This window comes from Schistocerca gregaria, chromosome 11 (genome assembly GCF_023897955.1).
Source record: "Schistocerca gregaria isolate iqSchGreg1 chromosome 11, iqSchGreg1.2, whole genome shotgun sequence".
NCBI classification, from domain to species: Eukaryota; Metazoa; Arthropoda; class Insecta; order Orthoptera; family Acrididae; genus Schistocerca; species Schistocerca gregaria.
Genome location: NC_064930.1, coordinates 66,941,619 through 66,960,610, shown reverse-complemented (window position 1 = coordinate 66,960,610; position 18,992 = coordinate 66,941,619). Strand labels below are relative to the sequence as shown.

The 18,992-nt window shown below is 39.4% G+C and overlaps 1 protein-coding gene across 3 annotated transcripts in view; it reads left to right on the top strand.

Moving 5' to 3' along the window:
• The window catches only part of LOC126295110 (cation-dependent mannose-6-phosphate receptor-like), a 76,374-nt gene extending 61,021 nt beyond the window's left edge, over nt 1-15,353 (top strand). For all 3 annotated transcript variants that reach the window (XM_049987369.1, XM_049987367.1, XM_049987368.1), the window contains exons 6-7: nt 6,336-6,462; nt 14,099-15,353. In XM_049987369.1, coding sequence (XP_049843326.1) covers nt 6,336-6,462; nt 14,099-14,233 — 262 coding nt within the window. In that variant the 3' untranslated portion in view covers nt 14,234-15,353. The remainder of the gene's footprint in view (nt 1-6,335; nt 6,463-14,098) is intronic.
• The last annotated feature ends 3,639 nt before the right edge of the window (nt 15,354-18,992 follow it).

The following is an 18,992-nucleotide window of genomic DNA, read 5'->3' as shown; positions in this document are numbered from 1 at the left end:
GCACATAAATGTGATTTGCAGAGTATCCATGTAGATGTAGTATGTTTTCAAGTAATAGTTTTGTTAAGTAATTTGTTGTGCTGAATTTTGTAAAATAGATCTAACAATTTCTGTATAAATACACAAATTGAATCTACTGTGCTTAATTATTTTAATTGTTGTCATTTCCAAATATGTCAATGCTGAAGTTATATTATTAGGTAGAACCAATTATTTTATGAACATGTTAAATATTTTTATGTACTAAATTATTTAGTTTTTGTAATGGCTCATTACATTACATAATATTTTTATAGAACTTTCAATTCATTAATTTTACAAAAGTGTGTCACAGAATGATTAGACATTTTTTTTAAAAAAATGAATTACGGATGTTGCATACATGAAATTCCAAACTGCCATAACTTCATAAATGAAATAGTGTAACAAACTCATTATTTAAATGAATTTACTTATTCTAAATAGCATTAGACAATGGATAATAACTGTGGTAGGAATTAGCACAAAGGTAGATATAAAATGACACAATGGAAGATATTACTTATTGTGAAGTATATAAAATGATGTATTGTGCACTAGTATTGGGGGGATCTCATTCTATTACATTACAGTGCATACCCTTGAAGCAGGTGCAGAATTAGAGTTTGGTTCTGCTGATGGTCGACTTGTTACCTTCTGTTACTTTCTGCCCCCCACCACATCCCCAAATATAACTTTGTCACGCCCACTTTTAATGTGACAGTAATAATTTGCTTGCATCAGTACTTAGTAAATAGATGTAGCATTGCTTAATAGAAATGGCAGTTCAGTGAAATACTTCATTTGCCTCAAAATTTGAGAGTTACATATGATATTAAAACATATTTTTATTGGAACTCTACTTCTTCCCAAAAATTAGTTATATTGATGGTACAAAGGATGTGCAGCCACTTGCTTTAAACATAAAACAAATAAGGATTAGTGGTGAATAACTTAGGCGAGACAACCTCAGCCATCCCCACCACCCCCTCTCCACCATTCAAAAAGTCCCTCCCTCCCAGAAAAAGCCAGGGATAAAAATTTCTTCATAAAAAAAATATGTGGGTGACAAACTGAGTATCTAATAACCAATCCATTCCTACCATCAGGAGGGGAGGCGTATGAGATATTGCAGGGTCCTCGATGACAATATATGTATGCCGTATCTTGCTTTTATAGCTGCCTTACTAGTTAGACCCTAATGTAGCTGTATTTGTATGCTTTAATCGATGTCCTTTTGTTGTAATTTACCATATTTCATATGATGAGTATGTATTACATCATCAGTACCAGGTGGGTGGAGCCACTCACTTTAAAAGAATGAAAAATGTGGATGGGACATTTTTTCTGTCACCTAGTGGGGTAGAAGTGTATGTAGTTATGGAGAACATTTTGCAAGATGCAGTGCCTTAAGTGCTGGAAGTTCAGCCATATGTCTTCCCACTGTACTTCCAGCATCACATGCCGAGATTGCTTATGCCCATCACATCCCAAACTCCATGTGCCCCACCTCCCATCTGTCTCAACTGCATAGAGCACCATTCGCCTTGCTTGCCTGACTGCAGGTTTCTCCAGAAAGAAAGGAAAATTGTGGACAGACTGACCTACACTGAGGCTAAGAGAAAATTTGAACGCCTGCATCCTGTGCGTATGACATCGTCTTACGTTGCCGCTACAACAGTTCTGGCACCATCAGCTCCACCAACCAAGGTCACCTCTCAGAGCCGGAAGACTACACCTCCCCCTTGATGGTGGAGGGCACTTCCCTCCCTGTTGCTCCTGCATCACCTACTTTGGGAGCGACAACCCCCCCATCGGGGACATCTGTCCCAACTTCTAAGCCAGAGAAGCGTAAGTTTTCTTCGGCTTCCCTCGCTAGGATGGGGTCCCTTGGGTCACTCCCTTCCCAGGTTTGTTCTAGTGAGAAAGATGACACCCGCCAGTGGCTGAAGAGCCCAAAGTAGCAGGGTATAGGGCTTCACACTCATCCTCAGTCCCGGAGACTGAGCGAGTGAAGTCCTCCCAGCCAGGGGAACCCAAGGAGCAGCAAGAGAAATCCAAAAATAAAACCCTTAAGACGGAGGAAATTGCGGTGGCACCCTCACCACCTCTACCTACAAGCTCTGTGGCTGAGAATGGGGTGGAGATTTTGGTATCTGCTGAGAACCTAGATCTCGCTAGACCCTCAGACACAATGGATATAGACAGCTCAGGCAATAAATCGGTGGCAGCAGGTGACTCTGAGGCATAAACTGCCTCATTGAATGTTCCATGCCTTCCCAGTCTCACGATGTCATCCTCCAGTGGAATTGCAGCGGTTTTTTCCACCGCCTGGCTGTCAGTATTAAAACTTTTACTGGCACATTTCTATGATGTATCTCGCAAAAAAAAGATCAATATTATATGCAGCTTATTAATCATAGAGACCAATATCATATGTGAAAGTTCTGCTTTTCTTGTAGCAACACTATGCATATTATTGTACGCCATTAACTTTTCCTATTTGTGTATTTGTGGCATGTGCTACTTAACAGTGATAATGCTATTGGCTGACTACATCACGTGTCCTAAGCTCTGAATATCCGCTGTATCGGCTGGCGAAATCATGTGACATGAGCTATGACAGGCCTACAAAGGCGAATCGTTCCTCGATTTCAATGCTTCGGAAAGTGACATGCGGTGTTTCGTGGAATTCGAATTTATACTTTCGTAGTACAAAAATATACAGGGCTCAGAAATTCTACGCCAGTGTATAAAACCATAACCATTCAAAGGATTGATGAGTTTTACAGTTCCAAGGAATTGTATACTGTCACTTTACACAGAAAAAGTGTATTTTCACCTGGGAAAGAGTGTGTTTTTAACTGGGAAATCCAGGAATTTTTTTTCTTTGTCCTTGTATACACCCTGACTTTGAAATTGTGGCAGTCCTTAACGGATCATTATCACGGCTTCTAAAGGGAAACACATTATGTTAGACCTCAAGCAGAAACTCAAAATTAGATACAAACTGTACTGAGGTTCTTCGCAGAAAACCATTGTTGCTGGCAACAGTATTGGACGAGCAACTAGTTACGACCAGACCTCAGCAGAAAAGAGGTAAGCATAAGCTCACAGGACAGTTACGATGAAACTGTTAAAGAAGAGGACATGGAGAAGAGAACATGAAGATACCTCAAACTGCTTGTGCTGAAGCTGGAGATGTCATCCTGGAGTACATTATGCAACAATCAGAAACATGGCAGGACCTATGAAATGCTTGTAAAGATGTTGTGTGATAAAGCATCCTACTGTCGCGTATCATCATGATGGCAACTAAAACTTTGGGACATGTTTCATTGTGAATGTCGAGTGATACTAATATGCATGTTCACACTCAAGAACTAAGTTTTCTGTAAAAATGAGTGTATGTTTTGATTTGATAAAGTACAATCCCTATGTGTTTATACTAAATTTTAGACACTCTCAACAATCCGGTACTTATTCTAATCTGGGACTATTCTTGTAAGCACTGTTCGACATGTTCGGCAATTTTTCAGTGCAGACAATAAAAACCAGTGTGCTAACAACAGTCTCTGTTCCCTGTTAGGGGCTGGAAGCTTTGAGGCAGGTAAGGTTTTTAAGAGTGATTTTATCTTTTTAAAAGTGTTCAAATGACAATTGAAAATGAATAATGACCTGGACGTCCCTCGAATTATGGAGATGAAAACATTGAAAAACGATGTATTGTGGTCGTATTTGTTCATAAAAGAGTTGATGAATTGGTGTAAGTGACTGAAATATCCTAGAGTTCATTCCATGAATTTGACTGGAGATCTGAAGATGAAACATGTTGCAGCAAAATTCATCTTGCATGTGCTTTCAGATGACCATCCTTCGTATATGTGTCTGGAATTGAAAGAACAATTAGAAACTGATCCAGATTTTGATGCAAAATTCATCACAGGTGACAGATCGTTGTGTTACGGATATAACTCAGAAATTGAGGGAGGAAGAATCCAGCCTTCACCACCAAGATCTAAGTAAGCAAGACAGTGAGATCCCACATCAAGACAGTGTCTGTTTGTTTTTATGACATCGAGGGTGTTGTCATCCACGCATATGTCCCTCAGGGTACCACAGTTAACCAACATTACCACCTCGAAATGAAGTGGTGAGAAAAAGACCCGCTTTGTGGCAATCAGGAGATCGGCTTTTTCACCACGACAAGAGACAGTTTTAGACCAAATACAAAATGATGATAGTTTCTCGCCCACCCTGCTAACCAAAACTTGCCCCCCTTGTGACTTTTTTTATTGCCACTGATGAAAAGAAACTTGAAAGGGAAGTAAATTTAAGGCATAGAAGAAGTGGTCAAAAAAAAAAAATGTTAATTTATGCTGGAGGCACTAAACAGCATAATTTCAGACATATTTAAAAACTGTTTCCACCACTGGAAAAAACATTGGGACAGGTATATTATATCTGATGGGCAGTATTATGAAAAGGATAGTTTTGTGTGTGTGTGTGTGTGTGTGTGTGTGTGTGTGTGTATCTTTTTTTCAACAAACGGCCTTGTTGGTGCCTATCTGCAACTCACCATCTCCGCTATAAGGTGAGTGGTAACTAGTCCTTTTCATAATATTGTTACATTCCATCCTGGATTTTCCATTGTTTGATATCTGATGGATACTATTTTGAAGGTGTTTAAGTTTTAAAAATGTTCTGCCAAATATACAATTTTTTGTAAAACAGTTCTCTTTATTTTGGGGTGCACACTTGAATGTTTGGGAAAGGCACTCTGTGTTACATGTTTCTTAATCTATTTCTGCCTTGGGTTACGCAACTTGAACATGGTTTGCCAGTGTCGCCTGTGGACTCGAAATCAGTGTCAGATGTGTTGCAAGGAGTTGGTGTGGCCAGCATATGAATAGTTCTCCCTAGCATGACTGTTCTCAACAAGTGATCAGGACGCAAGCCCGTCCACCTGAATTAGCACGGGCTCAAAATATTACGTTGTGAGGGACCAGTATTGTCCACTGACACTTATATTATGTTTTTATTTTTTATGCTAACAAGCTGTAGTTTTCCCTCCCCATCAGTTAATGTCAAATTTTTTATATGTAGGTAATGTCTTTTATTTCGCGAAAATACAAGATCGTGCCAGACCTGCGACATTCATGTGGTGCCTCATGTAGGCAATGATTGGAACTGCGACTGTAAGCTTGAAGGACACATTTTCAGGTTTATGGCAGTATGTGAGGTTCAGTGTTAAGCAGTGATATAAAGAAATGTTAAAAGAAATAAACTGTGATAAAAAGAATAATATATCTTTGGTAGACACCATTTGGCGAAAAAGAAAGAAATGACTTCTTTAAAAAATAATCTACATTATAAGACTTTGCTGTTTGTTAATTTAGGAGGAATAATTTTATGTTTAATGTAAAAGAAAAATTTGTTTTTGTCATTGGCTCTTTCATGTAGTGTTATGTAAGGAGGTAGTGGTATGGAATTGTGTTTTGTATGAGGCAAATGTAAAAGATGTAGTTGAATAGTATTGTGATTTTTAAATATATACTTCTGATATATAGTGCTCGTAATAGTATCCGAGTATAACATGTAGTAAGCTGATTAGAAATTATGCTTCTAAAGTTAATTAGCTGTAATGCCCTTGCAGGCATAATTTGAATAGGGATAAAAATTAAGACAGATAACTGATAATTTATATTGTAGCAGTACACAGCTTCTTCGTGTAAATCAGCTTTATTAGCCATGTCAATGGTAAAAGGAATATGTAGTTGCTGAGAAAAAGCATTTCACCGAAAGCACTTTTTTCTTCATATAGCGAGATAAAACAGCTCATGAAAAAAGTAAATATAGCAGAATGTCACTTTTTTTTTAATTGTATTGTTACGCACCTGCTGCTAAAGCCGAGGATCAAATCTAAAACTGCAGACTATCATACCACAGAATTAGTACACGTTTTGACTTCCAGTAAAAATATAGTAGATGGCCAGTTTAAATTGATACTGCTGTTGTCATATGATTTGTTTATTACATAAAATTTTGTGTGAACCTTCTGTAGATAGTTTGAAAATGGTAAAGGGTATTAATACGAATTTGATATTAAAATAGCAAGTGGTTGCTGCAAGCCCTTGAATAATAAATATTTGAGAGAGAGCGCTAGAGAGAGAGTGTGTATGTGTTTTGTTTTACTTATTTGCAGTTGTTTCTACACATCTGTACTGCAACGGATTTGTATTTTGTTTTCCTATGCAGTCCACTATGTCCTGCACAAACTTTTCAAAATTTTCATTTCACATTTTGTGGTTTTGCAGGTTTGCTGCAGTAGCTGGAACATATCTGCTTATAGGTGTCGGTTATCGACGGCTGGTGTGCGGTGCCAAAGGCTTTGACCAGATTCCCAACAAAGACTTCTGGATTAACTTAGGACATCTGCAAGCTGTGAGTAATAGTAATGTGCCCAGTAGAGGGCTCTCACTAATAATACAACTGTAGTATTGGTCATTGTTGGTTCCATGATCTACGGATAGTTTGATTTGTACCGTGATGTTGAGGAACGGGACAGCTTATGATCTACGGGGAGACTTCAGAAAGAAAGTTAAACATTGTTGCGGCAGGCTGTATAACTGTCGTTGAATCCTGCACTACACTTCAAATTGACAAATACTCGGCTATTTTCCAGCATATAGTCACCGAGCCTCTCTGAATTGTGGTCTGAACGTTCTATCACTTGTTCAGTTTGTCGATGATAGAAATCTGCTTTTTGGTCGTGCAGCCATTTGAGAACCGCTGTGTGAACGTTCTCTTTGATGGAAAATCTGCAATTGCTACAAATTAGTTCCTTGATTGCCTGGACATTTCACCTGTGAGTGTGGCCTTGATCAAATTGGTGACACTGTTTCATTATCAGTGTGTATACGCCCCAGGACAATTGGGAAATCTGGGAAAAACCCAGGAATTTTTTCTGGGAAAAAACTGGGAAAACCCCAGGTATTTTTTCCGGGAAAAAACTGGGAAAAACCAGGGAATTTTTTAGAATTCCAGAAATTTTTCATGGTGGTAGTTTTCAGTTGAATTTTTGTAATTTTGACTGTAAGAGCTGATACTCTAACAAAGAATTTTACTTTAGCCCGCTACTGCAAAATAATGCTGCAACAATAAAACGTAAGTGAGGAAAAGAAAACCACAATAAACTTAAGTTGCAACGGAAATGTGCCATTTCCAACAACAAAACACAGTGCACACACAAGCATCTGCCAACACCAAAATGTGTTAAAGGCTTTAGAACGAAGACTGTGCTATACAAACTGATTCCGATGACCGTGACACCACAACGGTTTACGCTAGGTTCTCAGTACTGCCATTAGACTGTTTTTTATTTGCAGTATTACATTTACACGATCATGATTTTGGCTTCAAAGTGCCATAATAAAGTGTTTTAAGTGTTGTACAGAGCCTAAGATGGCATACTGCCGTATTTAAAATACACTATTAGACACATTGTCTAAGGGTCAATATTTCTGGTAAAGCCTACTGCTTTATCACTGAGCAAACCATTGAACCTTGAATTTACTTTCAAAACTTTTTCTTGAGAATTTACTTTTTTTTACTAGCAGTTCATCAAGAACAATAACACATTTAATCACACTATGTGAGCATGGAAGTAGTTGCCAGGGAGTAACTGATGAAATTGCTTTTAACAAATCGGAATTTCGTTACTGAAAGCCTCTTTTTTCTTTTTTTATTTATTTTATTTTTATTTTTTTAAATTATAAGCAGAAAGCACCCTCTAAGTATCAAGGTACAATTTATTCAGAGGCCGCAAGAAACAATCTTTTGAGCATATGAGCTTTCGGGCTGAGAACCTAGCCACTCCCTTTCGACATGGCCTAGTTATGACCGCTCACAACGACATCTGAAAGACTACACAGGTGCAAATCTGCAACACACCGGATTACCTTAAAGCAAAAGTTTTAACAATTCACACAAGCACACAAATTATGCACGCCATACGAGGGATGGAAATGGTACAAAACTCTAAAATTAAAAGATTAACTTGCCACTGAAGGTGCAACTTGATTTTAACTTCTAACAAAAGTATTACAGTGGAAGGGTGGCAACTTTATATACTAAAATGGCCATTTAAATAAAAGCCCATGAAATGCAATCTTATATAAAATTATACAAGGTTGGCCAAACGATTTAACATGCTCTACAGTACACATATACCGCCTCTCAAAATGATAGGCAAGATCAAAACATATTCCAGGAATTACGCCGTTACACTCAAAGCAATAAATCCATTAACACACCAAATCCGACAAACATGACGGAGGCAGCTCCGAATGACAGACAGACACTAACTGCCTAGCAAATGCAAACAAGAGACAGACAAGCAAGCTGGAGACGAGAGACTGACTAAGAAAACAAGTAACATTTAACAAGAGTAAGTCACACAACATATCATCAATAACTTAACTTCTAATAAACTGCGCTTTCTGGAGAAGACGTGGTGCAGCACCCGCAAATCGCTCTCCCAAACCGTCCGCTGCCAGCCGTTTCAACGGACGCAGGAAGGCACGCTGATCTCCCATCTCACGGCGTCGCAGCTCGCACCGGCCAGACCGATGTCGTGGGTTGACTCCTGTTGCTCTCGTGTCGACCGCGAAGCCACTACCCCCTCGCTCGGCGTGGCCCACTGGACTCACAGGCGCCGACGCTCGAGGCAGACAAGTCATCTTGTGTCCCAGTGCACGACTGACCAACCGATCGATCCAACTGCCATTGACCATTGCCTGAGCAACTCGAGCAGACTCGCAGCCTAACGCGCAGACTCAGATGCAGGAACTAACCACTCGCTGAGTTCTCTACTGGAGGAGTTGAAAGACTCTCATTTTGCCGACTTTAAAGGTTGATCCGAACGAAAGACATACTAGCCCTCCGACCTACAGGCAGACACTAAACGTAGACCCAGACTCACTCCGACTGACCGACTGGCTAGCTCATAGTGCCCCTTAAATGCATATCAACAGGCAACCTTATCCCCTTTCCCACCAGAGGGAGACTCCAAAGGTGTGACTGCCACCGCCAGAAACGGAGGACGATGCTTCACACTACGCACTATGACGCGCTCTTCAAAACAGCAATTTTTACCACGGCTCAACCATCGTGACTGAATGACAGATGGCTTAGCCAACTGTCGTTCAGTCAAGATGGTATACTCAGTGATAAACCAAAGCAGTAGGCTTTACCAGAAAACACTTGATAATGGCACTCTGAAGCTGAAATTGTGATTGTTTTTTTTATTTGCAGTGTTTCATTTACACAGTCTAATGGCGGTACTGAATTTAAAGAAATATATTATGACTGTGACCCCACGTTATGAAAAAATTATTACACTAGGTTCCTTTGAGGAGTTACCTGTGGGCTCTTGCGCATGCGCAGTTTAGTCACGTATGAGCAGTACCTGCTCCCGATTATGGCTAGTTGAAGTACGGCTGTTAGCTGTAGCAGCAGTAGCAACAAGCAGCCAGACACTAGCAGGAAAAATTCTTCTGGCGAGCCCAAGCTGGCAGATTCGCGCATACACAGAGCAATGTCAGTGGAGAGGGTGGTAGTCTCCACGTGACGCGTATTTAGGTTTAGTGATTCTGCTGTTTCTTCTTCCTTTACTACTCTCAAGTCAAATGAAAATAGAATGGATTTCTGTGGGCGAGAGCTAGCAAGTTAATTAAAATATATTTACATACTTATGGAAGGCTAATGTATGTTATTAGTTTTTAGTTTCCTGATTTTATTTCCAGGTTTTGCTTTGCAGAACACTGAAGTTATTTCTGTTGATTTGCTAAAAGAATTTGGGTCTTTTTATCTTTTCCGCTGAGGCAGTCAATTTATTTGAAATGAAGTGTTTCATTCCACAGTATTGGCTAGTGTCAACTGTTTGATGAATTACAAGTGCCGGTTTTTGTCTCCTGGCACATATGACGATATGCCGTAAAAAAGACCCATTACGAAATTCTGATGTCCTTTGAGTACTCTCTGATGTTCTGTTTCGTTTACGACTTGATGTAAAACTCTTAATGCTATATAGGTACGAACATGTGGGCTTCCTACGCCACCGTTGCTGCGCACGCACAGTAACGCTGTTTTCTGGTGTTGTCTGACAAATGCTGAAACGAATTGTAGCAGGTCGCAGGAAAATATTGCGAATGGTGGTTGAAAAGCATTACTATCAAAGTAAATTACATTTTGTGCAAGATGATTTAGGTTGTGTGTGCGAAAGTGCTTTGAATTTCTTAAATCACAGAGTGTTTGATTCTCATTTAAACCTTTATACTCCTAGGGCCAACCACATAGATGAATTTCAGGCCCAGATGTTTATGTATTATTTAAAATTTTACTAGCACGTTTGTGTCACATACATTAAGGTGTAACACATGCAAAAAAGACGTGAAAGCCTTGTGTGTCTTGCAGCTGCATTGTGAATATTAATTTAAACCATTAACTTTTCCTATTTGTGTGTTCCTGCTACTGAACAGTGATGCCAGTTGCTATTGGCTGACTGTCAAGTGTCCTATGTCCTGAATATCTACTGGCGAGATCACAGGACATCAGCTATTGTTGGCTTACTAAAGTGCATTGTAATATCTGTTTCAGTGCTTCAGAAACTAACGTGCAATGTTTGGTACAGTTCAAACATATACTTTCGTAATACAAAAATATGCAGCGTACATGCTGATGCACACAAAGATATTTCTAAAGTGCCAGGAAGTTGTACATCAGTGTATAAAATCTTAAGCTTTCAAAGGGTTAACAAACTTTACACAGAAAAGGTGTATTTTCGTCCAGGAAAAAAGTGTATTTTTAACTGGGACGTCTGGGAAAAATCCGGGAATTTTTTTTTGCTTGTCCGCGTGTATACCCTGTCTATGGCTGAGTGTGACATTGCATTTAGAACTACACCACCAGAATTGCGCGGTTAATGTGTTTGCAATTTAGATATTTTGCTCACAAGAATCGTACTGCCCCACATACTTCAGCTTTGGATCACATTTACAGCTGCTCTGTGCTATTTCATTCGCACACTGTGATGCACCTGTTATCCATACCACAACAGAACTGTGTCTGCAGGAAACCCGGAATATGTACTATCTCTACTATTGCTAGTTTGACTAACTTATAAGTCAGTGCTAGGCGTTCACATGCATAGAGGCATTCAGTAATTCGTTATTTTTACACTTCTTGATATGCACTTTTTATTGTAAATGTTTTGTGTTTATGTGAATTCTTATATTTATGGCACGTTTTGTTGGAATTATTAGTATTAATGTTGTTGTTGTTTTTGTTATCTTCATATTGACCAATAGTAGCGTGTAACAACTTAAGTTCCTATGCTTTCTTTGTTGCTCCCAATCTTATTTCCTCTTCCTTGAAAGCCATATGAATTTAATATTTTGTTCTTAAAGGGCTTATTCCTGGTTTTTTTTTTTTTTTTTTTTTTTTTTTTTTTTATAAATACTTTGATGTTGTTTTGTTCTAATTATTTTGTTGTTTCTGTAATCCAGGCTATTGTCAATATCTTGTTCCAGAAGTACGGGAATATTAGCCTGTTCATTCATTTGGTAGAGTTGTCCAAAGAAGATTAATCTTCACTTAGCCAATTACTTATGATATTTTCTCTCTATTTTCATAGATATTCTGATCACTTCCCATTTCCCAACCATCTGCAGTTTATATTGCACCCATTATTCTCCTAACAATCGTGTCTGCATTCACCTCTATTCTTTTCAGCTTACAGTTCATCATTAAGCGTTCATATGCATATAAACATTCTGGTCTTGCCACTGTGGTATAGTGTTTTAGTTTTGTTTTTCTAGATATGCATTTCTTATTGTAAATATTTTTTGTCAAACCATATGCTCTTTCCATTGTAATAATGCATACATCTATTGCAAATTTTTCTAATACATTCTGCTGTATAGTTTCTCCAAAATATTTACCAACTCCTTCTGTTTTACCTTTTTGTGTTTGTATCTTGGTGCATTTTTTATATTTGTCATGAATGTTGTTGCTTTCTGGTGCAGTTTTGCAACTAGTTCCTATTCGCCATTTTTTGCAGAAGATTTAAGTAACTGCTTCTGTCTGATTTTCTGAAAGTATCGCAAAATCATCTGCAAAAGTCTTGCAGCTTCCCTTCCTTGTTTTGCCTCCCCAGTATTATCGGTTCATTGTGACTTTCTAGCTCCAAATTACAGATTCGTACAGTTAAAATAAATACATAACTAAATAAATAAAACAATTAAACAATAAATTTTACAAGCTGTCCCTTTGTCTAACACCAGTTTTTATTTCAAACGGCTGAGGGACTTCCCCCATAAATTTAACAGAAGATATCATATGTGTTAGAGATTCGTGAGTTATGTTTGATAATTTTACTTTAACAACAAATTTTCTAATGATTTTGTCTATCGTATTTGGGACTATAGAATGTAATGCTTTCTGCTTTCTTGAAACCAATAACGGATACTATTATAGGCTTCCTGGTCAACATTACAGCAATTTATTGATTTTAAGATAAAATCTGTTCCGTGCGTGAGTTGTCCTTTTGAGAAACCACTCAGGTATTCAACCAGTTATATCTAAATCCTCAACTCTGTTCAGAAGAATTTTTGATAATATGTTGTACACCACTGCCAGTTGAGGTCTTCAGTCCTGAGACTGATTTGATGCAGCTCTCCATGCCTCTCTATCCTATGCAAGCTTCTTCATCTCTCAGTACCTACTGCAACCTACATCCTTCTGAATCTGCTTAGTGTAGTCATCTCTTGGTCTCCCTCTACGATTTTTACCGCTGCCGTCTAATACTAAATTGGTGATCCCTTGGTGCCTCATAACATGTCCTACCAACCGATCCCTTCTTCTTGTCAAGTTGTACCACAAACTTCTCTTCTCTCCAATCCTATTCAATACTTCCTCATTAGTTACATGATCTATCCATCTAATCTTCAGCATTCTTCTGTAGCACACATTTCGAAAGCTTCCATACATGGCTATACTCCATTCAAATACTTTCAGAAATGACTTCCTGACACTTAAATCTATACTCGATGTTAACAAATTTCCCTTCTTCTTTACTTGCCATTGCCAGTCTACATTTTATATCCTCTCTACTTCGACCATCATCAGCTATTTTGTTCCCCAAATAGCAAAATTCCTTTACTACTGTAAGTGTCTCATTTCCTAATCTAACTCCCTCAGCATCACCCGACTTAATTTGACTACATTCCATTATCTTCGTTTTGCTTTTGCTGATGTTCATCTTATATCCTTCTTTCAAGACGCTGTCCATTCCGTTCTACTGCTCTTCCAAGTCCTTTGTTGTCTCTGACAGAATTACAATGTCATCGGCAAACCTCAGAGTTTTTATTTCTTCTCCATGGATTTTAATACCTACTGCGAATTTTTCTTTTGTTTCCTTCACTGCTTGCTCAATATACAGATTGAATAACATCGGGGAGAGGCTACAACCCAGTCTCACTCCCTTCCCAACCACTGCTTCCTTTTCATGTCCCTCGACTCTTGTAACTGCCATCTGGTTTCTGTACAGATTGTAAATAGCCTTCGGCTTCCTGTATTTTACCCCTGCCACTTTCAGAATTTGAAAGAGAATATTCCAGTCAACATTGTCAAAAGCTTTCTCTCAGTCTACAAATGCTAGAAACGTAGGTTTGCCTTTTCTTAATCTAGCTTCTAAGATAAGTCGTAGGGTCAGTATTGCCTCACGTGTTCCAATATTTCTATGGAATCCAGACTGATCTTCCCCGAACTCGGCTTCTACCAGTTTTTCCATTCGTCTGTAAAGAATTCGTGTTAGTATTTTGCAACCATGACTTATTAAACTGATAGTTTGGTAATTTTCACATCTGTCAACACCTGCTTTCTTTGAGATTTATGTAACAAGTGGATAGAATCTTTTCTGTTTCCCAGATATCGTTAAGAAGCAGTTGTAGATCACATACAATTTAAATTCTGTCCATTGCATTTGTTTATTGTTGTTAATAATGATGATTATTATTAGGACGGGTGCAACCTGGTGTGCCGGCGTGGTGACTTTGCAGATGGCCGCAGCCTATCTCGCTCAGACGGCTGGCAACAGATTGCCGGCGGCAGCTTCACTGACTCAGACAGGGACGACGCGCCACTCCAACCATGACAGTTGCTGTGCCTGTCTGTCTAGTGCTGTGTTTTCTGCCAGGTCACCTGGCGGATCCACTGCTACGCCGCCCTCAGTTTCTTCTTTTACAGCTTACTGCTAACGGGAGGGAAACCTGACCGTGTCCCAGATATCTCATTCTTAGTATTCCTATCATATGGGTGTCTTAAAGAGTGGCAGAAATACAGATTCTCTGTCCATCTTTTTAGCTTCAGTATTTAGATCTAAATTTTGTGGTTGGACATGGGTCTTGAGGTGAAGAATGCTGTGTAACTTTTCCTGCCTACATTTCAGTGCAGTATTGAAGAGGAAATGTTACTTACAATTCCATATATGTGATTTTTTATACAAAACATTTGGCAGTAATTTCAGAGTACCTCATATTTTTCGCACTTTGCTTCATAATTATTGCTTGCTTGTAATTAGTAGCTATTGCTCTGTTGGAAAGAAATGTCTCTTGAGAAAAATATTTTCAGTTGTGTTGCTATTTGTCTGTACATGAATGATCTCATAATTCACTGATAAGTGTGTGTGTGTGTGTGTGTGTGTGTGTGTGTGTGTGTGTGTGTGTGTGTGTGTTTTTGCGTGCATCTGCATGCTTGATGTTCCTTACAATAATTGTGCTACTGTGAAAGATGAGTTTGGGTTTAGCCTGCCAAAAGAGGCATAATTTAAATTCTGTAGTCTGTGCACATTGCAGATTTGTTGTTCAGGACTACTTAAGTGTGAGAGTAAAATAATGAGCTGTTATTTATGTTACCAAAATTTTTGCATTACATTTAGAGTAGAACATGTTTTTCTGTGTGTAGTGTGTGTATAGCAAATCAGTTGATAAGTCTCATTTTCAAATCTATGAAGCATTTACTGTTTTGGTATTGTGCTGGTCTTTGTATAATATGTAAGATTTTAAAGTTTGACATTATTTATCGAGCCTGTGCGTACATTTCCGCCCATTTAAAATTTACATGCCTGTGCACAAGGAAACATATTAATATATCATGTTCTTTTTCCAATTAATATCACACTGCACGTGTTGAACCTGATTTTGCATTGTACAAATACAAATAAATTGTATGTTATTGATGTGTACTTTCAATAAAGCGTAAAATGTTGAAGCGAAGGATTCACTGTGCTGTACCTGCCGTTGTGTGGCAACAGCTTTTAATCTGAGGACTCCTTAGAGAAATGCCCCATCCCTATCAGTGGAAATTAATGTGGGTGTGTCAACCCGTCACCTCTAAGATGCTTTCGCTGAGGTGTCCAAATGTCTCTGGCAGAATGACAGCCCATTCTTCCAGAAGAGCCAAAACCAGGTAAGGTAGTGATGTTGTACAGTGGTATGTAGAGTGAAGTCGTGTTGTAACTCATCCCAGAGATGTTCCATTGGGGACAGGTCGGGACTCGGGGCAAGCCAGTCCAATTTAGGGACGTCATCCACAAACCATTGCCTCATAGATCCTGTTTCACGATGGAGAGCATTGTCATGCCAATACAATCGGTCATTTTCTCCAAAGTTTTTCTCTACAGTATATCCTTCTGGATTTAGTGTTTTTTTGTAGTGCAACGAGGGTACCATATGCTCACTGTGAGAAACACCCCCACCCCGTACTATCTTGTCAACACTGCACGTGGTGGGAGATAATGTTCTCCAGGCGTTTGCCAAACTCGAAACCTACCAATAGATACCCAAAGTGTATAGCATGAATCATTACTCCAAATCACTTATTTCCAGTACTCTGCTGCCCGGCCTCTTACAACATTTGAAATGCCACTTACTTATTGTATTCTACTTCCATCATTTTAACGTAGCCTCAGGCAGTGGCGCGAGCAGTTAGGTAAACTATTCTGCAGTACGTCTGGCCGGCTACTACACTGAGCTATGAATGCCACCATGTTTTTACCAAGTGAGAGATACCAACTTTCTGCCACAAACCCGCCATTGGGAGGATCGGGTGCCATCACGTGAGAGGATCGGTGAGGCAGTGGTTCCAACGGCAGGTCGCTCTCTTGTCTGCCAGCTTGTTTACTTGCTGAACATGTCCATCAGTCCTTCCTATTGAGAGCGAAATGCTCTTTCCGTACCCGTGCGGTTCATTCCATGGCTGTAGCCAGTTTTCTCGAACATTGTCTCCCGTAGTGGTAGTTCTTCAGAATAAAACCCATTTTTCCCTGAATTCCGGCATTGTCACTTCACGTGTAGGGAAAACACCTCGGATGCCCACCTGCTACCATCCTGACAAGCACAGCTTATGCGGAGCTGCTCAAGCATTGTAACCTATTCTTCTTAACTCCCTGTTCCCAGTCATTTTTTTCACAGTCATTGTGCTAGCTCGAATGGTGGCACTTTGAAACTCTCACATGTTCCCTTCCACTGAATTCTCTCTCTCTCTCTCTCTCTCTCTCTCTCTCTCTCTCTCTCTCTCTCTCTCCTTTTTATTTAAAAAAAGAAAAAGAGTACCCTCCTCTTTCCGTCAGCACATGTGGTCTGCCAGGTCTCATTTCGGCTGTGGTTGTTCTTTCATGATTGACAGTTGCAACATCAGGGGTAGAGTTGGGCAGTTCTGGAAGGGTTGAATGTCCCTCATGGATCTGTTACTCAGCTGCCATCCATTGACTAGTCCATATACATTGTCACTTAGCGCTCCTGTTCTGCTGCCACTGCTTGTCAACTGACAACACAATACTCCCTGCCTCCTTTCATACTGGTGGGTCTGCCGCTCGTAACCTCTAGTGGTCGGGTGTCTGCATATTTTTGATAGGGTAGATAGTGTACGAGGGTTGAATGAAAAGTAGTGCCTCCACCTTCGTTAATTGGGTTTGGATGGGAATTCTTTAATAAATCAAATGTAAAAATAATCCTTAGAATGTGATCTTTAACTACCAGAGGTCACTTTTCCACATAGTCACCAGCCAATTGGATACATTTCTGCCAACGATGAACAAGTTTCCTGAAGCCATCACGAAAGAAGTCGACACTCTGTTTCTGCAGCCACAGTCTCACAGTTCTCTCAGCGTCTTCATCAGAAGCATAATGGTATCCCTGCAGATCGTCTTTCATTATCTGGAACAGATGGAAGTCAGACAATGCTAAATCTGGACTGTTTGGAGGATACTGTGCGATGGTGAAATTCAGTCTCTGCAGTTCTGCTGTGGTGGCATGTGAAGCGTGTAGTCTGGCATTGACATGCTGCAGGAACACATTTCCCTTTTCCTTTCGGGCCACTGTTAGTCATCATTTCAGAGTTTGCAGCGTTGTAATGCTCTGAATTTATTGTGTTCCACGATGGAAGTCAACATTGATCTGCTACCTAGAACACTGTGGTCATGAGTTTTCCAGCTGAGAGGTGCATCTTGAATTTCTTTTTCTGGGGCAAGTCTGCGTGTTGATATTCCATAGACTGACGTTTCGTCTCTGGGTCAGAATGGTGTACTCACGTTTTGTCTCCTATCACAATTGAATGGAGGAAGGTGTCACCTTCATTCATATAATGCGAGAGGAGTTCCTGTCAAATTTCAAGTCTGTGAGCTTTCATTTGAGGAGTCAGCATCCGGGGTACACATCGTGCACGTATCTTCAGATATCCAAGCAAAGCAATAATGCTACCCACGCGGCGATCCTCCTGAATCGATCCGTCAACATTTTGCTTGTGAAACTTGGTGGTTGCTGTCACAGGATGTCCAACTCTTTGTTTGTGACACAGGTCAGATGTTCCCGTCACAACATCTTTAAAATTACTCGCCAAATGACACACAGTACTCACATAAATACAATCACTAAAACTGCTTTCATTCTCTGAGGAATTACCTTTTGGGTTACACCTTCTGCTGTCAAGAATTCAATGACTGTGCGTTGCTTAAGTTGCTTTGATCAACCGTCTGTAACAATGCAGCCGTTCAATGCTTAGGCTTCCCGTCAAACTTACATCTGCAAACACATATCTGCATTGCATATGCATGACTATACCAGTTTCTTTGTTGCTTCAGTGTATGTTTGTTGTTTTCATGTGGTGGGTCATCTTGTGGGACAATGTGTGTCTTCAAGGAGGGACAACGACTGTACTAACTTTCCAGGTGGAAATTCCTTTTGGGGATTTTTGCTCACATTGCATGGATAATCATCCCAAGTCAAAGGAGTTCTGGAGCCAGTGTCTGTCAACAGTATGGAAATCAGCTAACTACAAAAAATTTCTCTCTCTCTCTCTCTCTCTCTCTCTCTCTCTCTCTCTCTCTCTCTCTCTCTCTCTCTCTCTCTCTTTTATGCTATATCGGCACATATCCAGCCCACTACTTTTCCTCTTTACACCTTTTATTTTAAATTAGGGAAAATAACCTCAGCACTATACATTTTTCAGATGTCTAAAACTTCATCAAGGAGTTTCTCAAACGATCCTTTCACACTAGTTGTTTATAACAGTACACTTAGAGGTTATATGCAACTGCATGCCCTTACTTTCAGACTGCATAATTTTTTATACTGATTTTTTCTAGTGCTTTATACTGAAATATTAGAACAGTAACAAAGCTCTACAATTTTCTTTTCTTTCGGGGCAGACTTTGTTCATCACATTTCTTACTCATAACAATTATATTTACTAGAATCGTAAGAAATCAACAAATCTTTCTTTAAGCACATTCAATGGCAGGCATGTATATCTTGATGCAATAATGTACCACAGCCTATTATTGTAGAAATTTATTTTAGCACAAGTTTTGAAGCCTGTCATTTTAGCATGCTGTGGTCAATCAAGTTTCTGTATAA